The sequence below is a fragment of the Hippichthys cyanospilos genome, chromosome 2 (genome assembly GCF_059441005.1).
Source record: "Hippichthys cyanospilos isolate Australia breed blue-spotted pipefish chromosome 2, RoL_Hcya_1.0, whole genome shotgun sequence".
NCBI lineage: Eukaryota > Metazoa > Chordata > Actinopteri > Syngnathiformes > Syngnathidae > Hippichthys > Hippichthys cyanospilos.
Genome location: NC_142370.1, coordinates 21320543 through 21329429, shown reverse-complemented (window position 1 = coordinate 21329429; position 8887 = coordinate 21320543). Strand labels below are relative to the sequence as shown.

Below are 8887 nucleotides of genomic sequence, written 5' to 3'. Positions count from 1 at the left end.
AAAACTACGATGATTATTTGAATCAAGTGTTTTGGAGCAGGGTTCCATGGAAAGTTCAAAACGAGCTGGAGGTGCTCTCGAGGACCGCACCCCAGCTGTTTTCCATCACATTTTACCTTTTGACTTAATAGTGATTTGTGGACACTTCTGGTCAAGCGAAAACGCTATTTGTTTCAACTCATTAATTTAGTGGATGGAACTATACAATTTGAGCGTAACTGTGTTTATTTTACATTCTACAGAAGCGTTATCTTTTTTAAAATAGTTTACATAGTCGATCTTCTTGGTTAAGCAATTTCCTATGAGCTTTTCAGATTCTGTATTGAAATCAATGGACAAAATTGGAGCTAGCCTGCTGACCAAGGAGATGAATTCCATTATGAAATGGAGGCTCTCTCTACTGGCTGCAGAAAGACAATACCTGCAATACCTGGACAGTGGTGAATGCTATGAGTTGCTAAAATACGCCTCATACAAAAAAATCGAATTAATAAATGGTTCTTTTTGTTCCAAAAACTGATTTTAAAAACGTCGAGAAGAAAAAGTCATAAATCAAGGAGCCAATTTAATTTAAATCCCCATTTGGATTCCCAGTCGTTAGAGGGCGCTATAATTTTGCCGGGCCACGAAGTGTGGCAGCAGCTCGGCCTTTGTTGACGTTTTTCCGGTTCTCGAGTCACCTCGCTGCCTCCGGATGCTACCCGGTCGGGCTTGGTTGTGGGAGCGTAATGGCGGTGCACCGGGTACCCTCAACGAAATGGCTCTTCACCCGGGAACAGCTCGAAAACACGCCGTCTCGACGCTGCGGGATCGAGGCTGACAGGGAACTTTCTTACCGACAACAAGCCGCAAATCTCATCCAAGATATTGGCCAGAGGCTCAACGTGTATCCTTTGAGCCAGAGGCTCGCTCTCTGGATAACGGCTAACTTAGATTAGCATTAGCTTATCAAACTGTTAGCGGTGCATATTTGGTTCTCATCTCGATATGCGTATCACGAAGCGTTCCTACATTTTCTTTTGGCCTTTGGTGAAGCACTGCTAGTAAAATACACAAGGTCTCTCAGATGACATTAATCACAACTTACCGGTGGTGTCCCAGTCGTCACGCTAGGTTAGCTTTTGTTTTGTACCTTTCATTGTTAGCTCACACAATGAGGTAATCGTTGCAGAATCAGATTGCGAATAGTTATGCCGTCACTTTGAAGTGAAATCTTATTCTGCTCTCTTTTGGAATCGGAAGTGTTTTTCACTTACACGTGCCAACAACTATATTTAATTTACAGTCACGAAACGTGTTTCTATTTAACCGTTTTAAAGCCGTCATCACCCCCCCCCCCTTAACTGTGGGCACAGCTCTCAACTGATCATCAACACCGCAATAGTATACATGCACAGATTTTATATGATTCACTCTTTCACCAAGTTCCACAGAAATGTAAGTCTTGTAAAGTGTGTGCTGAGACATGCTGGTGTAATTAACAGATACCATCGGCCTTTAATGAATGCCAATTGTCACTATAGATTATCTCCCAAACAACATTGTTCCTGGCAGCTAAAGTTGAGGAACAGCCCCGGAAACTAGAGCACGTCATCAAAATAGCCCATGCCTGCATAAACCCCCAAGAGCCTGCACTTGACACGAAAAGCAATGTGAGTTACTATGATGCCCTTGGATGTTTTTATCCTCATGAAAAGGAATTGAACGTTTCAGCTGATTCAGACCACACAATCTGCAGGATAAACACATCTCTTCATGTTTAGTAGAATCAAGTTAAATCACGTTTGTAAACTGAGATTGATGCACATACATTCTGATATCTGTATTTGATGACATTTCTTTAATGTTCATATGGTGATTTTTTTTTGCTAGATTGCAAATTACATCGCACAGCTCATATTGTTTTTTAATTTCATTTCTAGAACAAGGATTATATATAACTAGGGTTGCATGCTATACTGCCACTGCTAAAGCTCTGTTACTTCTCCTTCATTGATGAAATGACACCACATGCAAAGTATCAGTTGCTCTCCAGTTCTGTGTTAAGTGGGAGATGTGTATGCAAAATAGATAAAGGTTTGCACAAACTCGCTCACTAATCTATGTTAAGAAATATTAGTAATTAGTTAAGCATTTTGTGTTACAATAATTCAAATTTTTACAGTAAACTTAAACTAGTGGTGATAAACAGCCGGAAGCTGCCCGCGGTTTGCCCACCTCTGATGTCTGTGATGTCACTATGCCGTCATTGCGCATGTGGGACAGTTTGGGGCGTTTTTAGCATTAAAACAAGTCACGTTTATCTGGAAATGTGAACGTCACAAAAAAGCCGCAATTGAGCATTTTGCCCTGCAGTGTGAAATGAGCCCAAGTTCAACTGAAATAAAGCGTGTGGTAGGGATAAAGCTACAAATGAAACCTCAAGTTACAAATGTCTCTTATGGGCTACATGCAATTTAATCATAATTGCATCCATGTATAAATAATTTTGTTTTATTTATTTTAATTAAATGTTCTATAACAAAGAACAGCAGATGACAAGGCTCTATACATTACATCCTTGAACAGATGTGTGGTCTAATCCTTTGTTACTTTCCAGGCATTCCATCAGCAGTCACACGAGCTCGGCATACTGGAAACCATCGTTCTGCAAACACTGGGTGAGCTGTTTATACGCATGTTTTGCAAACATTGGGTGAGTTTTTACACGTGTTTTTCCTGTTCTGATATGGGGGGGCTTAGCTATATGGACATATATAGCATCCTACCATTGGAAAATTTGGGGAGGGTGGTCTCTGATTAGCTTTACTTCTTTTGCACATGCAAAAGAACATCAAGTTTTGTTAAATATTGTTACAGAATTACAGAATGATTTATTTGAAGTAAGTTACCATTAAGTGACGGTAGTTTTATTTCAATTCATTCGGACTGTGTATCAATATTTCAATGTGGATTCTGTCATTTTATGTTCGCAAGAGTGTATTTCCCCACATGCTCTCGCTCACACTCACTCACTCATTCACTAGCTTACTCACATCACTACAAGATCGTCTTCAAAAACCGAAATCTTTCCCCACGGCTGACTTTATTTTTTTGGGTGGGAGGAAAGGTTTGATTTTCTTTCGCCTTGTTCAGCCACACTCAAGCAGGCTAGACAGCTTGCGTACAACTTTGGGCGATAGCATGTAAAAGGCTGTGTGAAAGTGACATATAATACAGTGTTAGCCACGTTACCTGCATTAATTAGCCATTCACCCACTGTATTCAGCTGCAGGACCAAAATTATATTGATACTAAATCCCATAAAAGTAGGAAATAGACAATGTGGTTGGCTGTTGCAGCCGAGGAGGAATCATTGACAGGAGGATCCCACTGCATACCGCTGTTGCAGTTGAGGCGGGATGGAAAAACAACTTACCGGTTTTTGACAGATTTGGGTGGTTTTAAATAACGGTCGCTTTTAAAAACCAGAATATATTGCCTATCCGGTTATCAACCCATGCCTTCTCGTGACCTTCTGTAGCTCCCGCATCCCTCTTACTTACTTCACGCTCACACCAAACAGAAGGCTAGGGCAACATGGCTACTGCTAAAGAAAGCAAACTGTTTCTAAAAGACAGAGTTGTATCGTCAGTGGTTTGGAAGTGATTTGGGTTTATGGCAACAGACGTGGAGTAAGTAATGTTTTCTGAAGCCCGTTAGAATGAAAAAAGGCAGCACAACAAACTTATTTTGGCAACTAAAATAGGCACCGAGCCGAGTATGTCAAATGTCAAGCCTTGCGAGGAGAACGACACTGCGTCGACCAACAAAACTATCACCAACAATCAACTAGTTGGTGGAGTCATTTATGGGGAGCGATTACTGAGGTGGCCGTGGCGCATTGCACATTTACAGTGCACAAGACTTCCGGTGGGACATACTGAGAAAACCTCACTAAGGAGGTATCCGGGAAGTATCCTAGCCGGATGCCCGAACCACGTCATCTGGCTGCTCTCAACATAGAGGAGCGGCGGCTCGACACTGAACGCCTCCTGGAGGAAAGGCCTTCTCGCTCTATCTCTAAAGGAGAATCTGGACACCCTGCGGAGGAAATGTATTTCAGCCGCTTGTATTGGGGATCTTGTTCTTTCGCTCAGGATCCACGGCTTGCGACTATAAGTGAGGGCAGGTGCAAATATCAAGCGATAATTTGAGAATTTCGCCTTTCGGCTGAGCTCTTTCTTTACCATGACACACCGGTACAGAGTGCGCATTACAGCAGACGCCGCACAGATCCGCCTGTCTGTCGATCTCCCGTTCCCGATACTTATTTTTGTATTACCCTATACTTAATGGGTGACACATTGTGGATGCAAGCAGGCATTGCAGGACTGGGGGCGGATCTCTGCCGGTATCAGTGGATCCGTATCGGAATGCATACGCCTGACAAATCCAACCCGGCTTTGTTGAATTTGCCAACAGACCCGACCTCAGTTTAAACAGAATGCGGTCATTGACGCGTCATTCATGACATGCAGTGTGTGCATGTGTCTGAGTGTTTCCTCTGCGATAAATTAAACCTCCATGTTTTAATGCCTCACCCTTCTTTGTCTTGTTTGCAGGTTTTGAAATAACTATAGATCATCCACACACAGATGTTGTGCGGTGCTCCCAGCTCGTACGAGGTTTGTGAGCTTTTGTTTTTGCGCTAACGATTGAGTCTTGTCAAGGTGCTATTTTTCTTAAACCAGGTGCAATTTGGGAACCAAGTTTGTCTTCTGCAAATGCATGAATTTTGAGTCAAAACCTATCAGGGGTGTCACTGGTTCTCGAGATTCAAAACACCTTTTGTTAGCAGTGGAACTTAAGTTTGATCGCTGCATTGTACCAATACTTTCAGGCTCTTTAACCGCAGTTGTCCAAATATCCGGTCTGGATCAAAGTTTTAAAAAAAAAAAAAAAACATTGTCGGATGGGCACATTCGGCCTGGTTGCGTTGCAGTAAAAATGTCGTTTTTTTTCCTCAGACGTATGTGAAAATTAATGATTGAAACTGCCAAACAAAAATGCTATGGTAGGCGCAGGAAAGTGTTCATAATAGTGGGAATCACATTTTTTCCCTACAAAATCTAATCCTAAGGCCGGTCTCTTGTCAGCTCAGAGTGTATATTGTCAGGGGCACAGTGAAGAAGCAAGTTTGTCGGTACAATGAAACGCTCGCTCTTACATTGGCGTCCCCACTTGTCTGCGTAGCGTTCACTTTTGAGCTCAAGGGAACCGAACGGGACGGAGTTTGCCGATAAGCGGACCGAGGCCGCTTAAATGGCGCTCACCGGCATTTGCATGATGGGCTTTGCGCTTGACTAAACAAAGCGCCCGAGCAGAGTCTTGGCACCGGCGCCCATTCCTATTGAATCAAACGTGACCGGGGTAAAGACTTAAGAGGCAAGAGAAATTGAAACCGTGACACCCCAACGACCATGACTGTGTTGTAGCAACCCGTGAACTGGCTTCTAAAACCAACTTTCTCCTTCCTTTTACAGCAAGCAAGGATTTGGCACAGACTTCCTATTTCATGGCTACCAACAGGTTATTATCCTGTTCCCATTATTGCACTTTAATGGCGCACTATAGCTTCATGTCTTGCAGGCCCCCTTCCTGTGCCCATCACCCTGTGTGCAACTGGACCCTGAGAATCCAGAAACAGCCAGGCTGCTGTATGCGGTGTATTGTACAAGGGCTTTGGCACAGAGGGGTTGAATGCACAGCGTGGAATGTAGTGGTGTCCTTTACCTCTCGCCGCTGTTTGGTACACAGTGCATAGGTCAAAAACACCCAGATGGTAGCCTTTTGACTAGTACGGACTAGCACGACTAACAAATACCCAAAAAACTATACTGCAAAGTGAATGTGAATTCCGCGTGGGCGCGAATGTCTTGGAAGACCTTTCGTGTCCTCAATTTCATGGTTTTAACTTCTAAGCGGTCGATGACGACGTAGAACAGATTTGATGGCGCGCGCACAACGTTACGGCAGGAGGTCACCACTCATTGTCTTAACACGACCAGTGACCTTCCTTTGTCTTCATTTTAGGAACTGTAGCAAAAGGCTCAAGCATATCCGGTATCGTATGAGTCTCGTCGCTCGGGGCGTGCTTGGCAACACAAACACCCGAAGCGAAGACGTCCGAGACGCGCAACCGATTCATTTTGCATTCATTTATAAAGACATTTATGCTAATAATTGAAACGGGAGAGTTTCCAAAGCACCCGTCTTCACTTGTTCGTTGTAAGCGATCGAGCATTCTAAATAGGAACAGCGATTACCCGCAAGTGGCTGCTACATGTCATCGTTTTGCCCGTCTACGCATAAGCTGAATTCAAGTGTTCTGCTTGGTGGAAAGTTGTTGTGCTTTGATTGAATGTGCGTGTTTTTTCTTTGTTTGTTTGTTTGTTTGTTTGTTTGTTTTTTAAAGCCCTCGGCTGACCTACGTCTTGTGTCCCGCTGTTGTCATCTTTCCCGACAGTTTGCACCTCACCACCTTCTGCCTGCAGTATCGGCCCACTGTGGTAGCCTGCGTGTGTATCCACCTCGCCTGCAAGTGGTCCAACTGGGAGATCCCCGTGTCGACGGACGGCAAGCACTGGTGGGAGTACGTGGACCGCACGGTGACGCTGCAGCTGCTGGACGGTGAGACGTCCCGGGAAGGGCGCGTCGGGGAGCGGGCGGCCCCTGACGCCACTCTTTGTGCTTGCAGAGCTCACGCACGAATTCCTCCAGATTCTGGAGAAGACGCCTAGCAGGCTGAAGAGGATACGTAACTGGAGGGTATGTGGACTTCGCTCGTCAGGTGGGCGGCTTCCGCTCCACTTCTGACACTTGGCGTTGAATGAATTTCAGGCCATACAAGCCGCTAAGAAGCCAAAGACGGACGGTCCCGCTGCGGACGGTGCATTCCAGGGGTCTTCGTCGGACGCCCTTCCCGCTGTCGCCGCCTCCTTTTTCCCTTCCGCTTCGGCGTCGGACTCTGCGGAGATGTCCCTCGGTGCCATGGCGGGGCCCTATGCCTCCTACCAGCCGCTCGGCGACCCTTTCTCACAGCCCCCCCATTCGGACTTCAACGTGTTGAAACAGGAACACAAAACCGCCGGCGGCTCTGCCGGTAAAGCGCCGCAGCTAGCTGGAAACGCGGGGCCTTTTTTGCGGCCGCAGAAAGTCTTAACTCTAGAAAAGTACAGAGAGAAACATGCAGCGGAGCTGGCTCTGCAGAACGGTATCAAAGAGGAGGCCGGCGCAGACGTGTACGCGCCCCCTCCCGTCTCTGGCTCGCACCATCACAAGAAGCGCTGTCAGACGGTGCCGGGCGACGGCAGGCGAGACAAATCCAATTCCAAAAAGACTCGGGCGCCCGCTTCTTTCGCCGAGAACGGCTCGGCGACCAGCGAGGAGCTGAAGATGAGGATCAAAGTTTCGGCGGAGCGCCACGCCGGCTCCGATCACGGCAAAGAAAAGCACAAGGAGCACGCCGGCCACCGCCACTCCAAACACGGCCACTCCCACCAGTACTCCCTGGGCGGCAATTGCCGGGCGGACGCCGCGTCCCAGCGAGCTCCCCCCGGCCACGCCGGCGACTGCGGCTCGGGCTCCTCCCGAAAGAGGCCTCATCCTGACGCGGGTCACCATCACCACCACGCCCATCACTCGTCCAAGGGCGGCAGGAGCTCCAAGGCGGCGATGGGCTCGGCCCACTACTCGGACGGCGGGCAGAGGATGATGGAGCACCACGCCCACGACGGTACCAACGGCCTGTTGACGACTGCCAACGGCCAACACACTGATTACAAAGACACTTTTGACATGCTGGACTCTTTACTAAGTGCCCAAGGAATGAATTTATAACCACACGCTACCGTATTACCGTTGAGCAGACTGAAGGAAAAAGAATATTTGTCTTAAGTTATTTGGATTTCTCGACTCCCGCACCGCTGACGATTCTTGTGAAGCTGTCCTTGGTTACAGCGTTATGCATCGAGCTGTGCGCGACGGACATTTTACTTACGTGAATTGAATGCGCATGTTGGAAAATCCAAAACAAAGGGAAGCCGCAAAGCTCGCGCTTGCAGCCATCACAGCAGTTTACATGGTGAATTTGTTTTTATCCCAAATGTTCCACTAAAAATCTCAGGTTGTGAACTTTTTTAATATAGGAACAAATCTTTGTGTTTTAGTACCTGTTTGTGCTGGGGCTCACCACCTCATCAAATGTAAAGACACCAGAACCTTGGTACCTCCCTGGGGCACCTGCTGCTTTATCTTCATTTCTTTTCGTCCCTTAGGGTCTCCCACAAGCAGCACACCAGCTCCGCAGGCAGACCCGGTTTAGATAGGCAATGGAAGCTATTGTGACATCTGTGAAAAGTGCATTTCTGGTCCAGCGGTGGAAATTGTAAGAGGCCTTTTTGATTGTACTGCGAGTCGCACCACCATTGTATTGATATATGTAATTGTCTGAAAATACCAATTTCTGTTACAAGATGGTGTAAATAGGACTGCAGTTCACGTTTACAATTGTTGGTCAATGCCTTTGGTGTCTCTTGAGATCTAAAGCAGATGCTTCTCTTCAATTTGTGTATTGGGAACCCAAATAAAGGTGTAAAAGTGACTGATGCCGTCCACTGCACCTTTTACCCTTTTTGAACACTAACCGTGGTCCGCGTCGCATTCTCCGTGCCTTCCTCACCGTGCGCACTTTTAAGACCCTTAATTTGGCCCAGCAAGTGAAAATGAGAGCAAGTGCCATGTAATGCAGGTGGTAGCATCCCGGCCTCGTAATGTTGGATTTACTCCCCATCTAATTTAAGCCCCTGCTTGCTTGCAAACGGAAGATAAAACCACCTTTTTGATG

General features: G+C 46.4%; 1 protein-coding gene across 2 annotated transcripts; it reads left to right on the top strand.

Moving 5' to 3' along the window:
• Positions 1-685: 685 nt before the first annotated feature.
• ccnt2b (cyclin T2b) lies at positions 686-8644 on the top strand. Of its 2 annotated transcripts, none has more exons than XM_088440246.1 (9): positions 686-886; positions 1356-1437; positions 1524-1652; positions 2600-2660; positions 4605-4667; positions 5526-5571; positions 6509-6672; positions 6740-6810; positions 6883-8644. In XM_088440246.1, the coding sequence occupies exons 1-9, from the start codon at positions 729-731 to the stop codon at positions 7879-7881; spliced, it is 1773 nt and encodes a 590-aa protein (XP_088296372.1). In that variant the 5' UTR covers positions 686-728; the 3' UTR covers positions 7882-8644. The 2 variants fall into 2 exon arrangements, with proteins under 2 accessions (XP_088296372.1, XP_088296362.1); XM_088440236.1 differs by having other exon boundaries at positions 6458-6672.
• Positions 8645-8887: the final 243 nt, after the last annotated feature.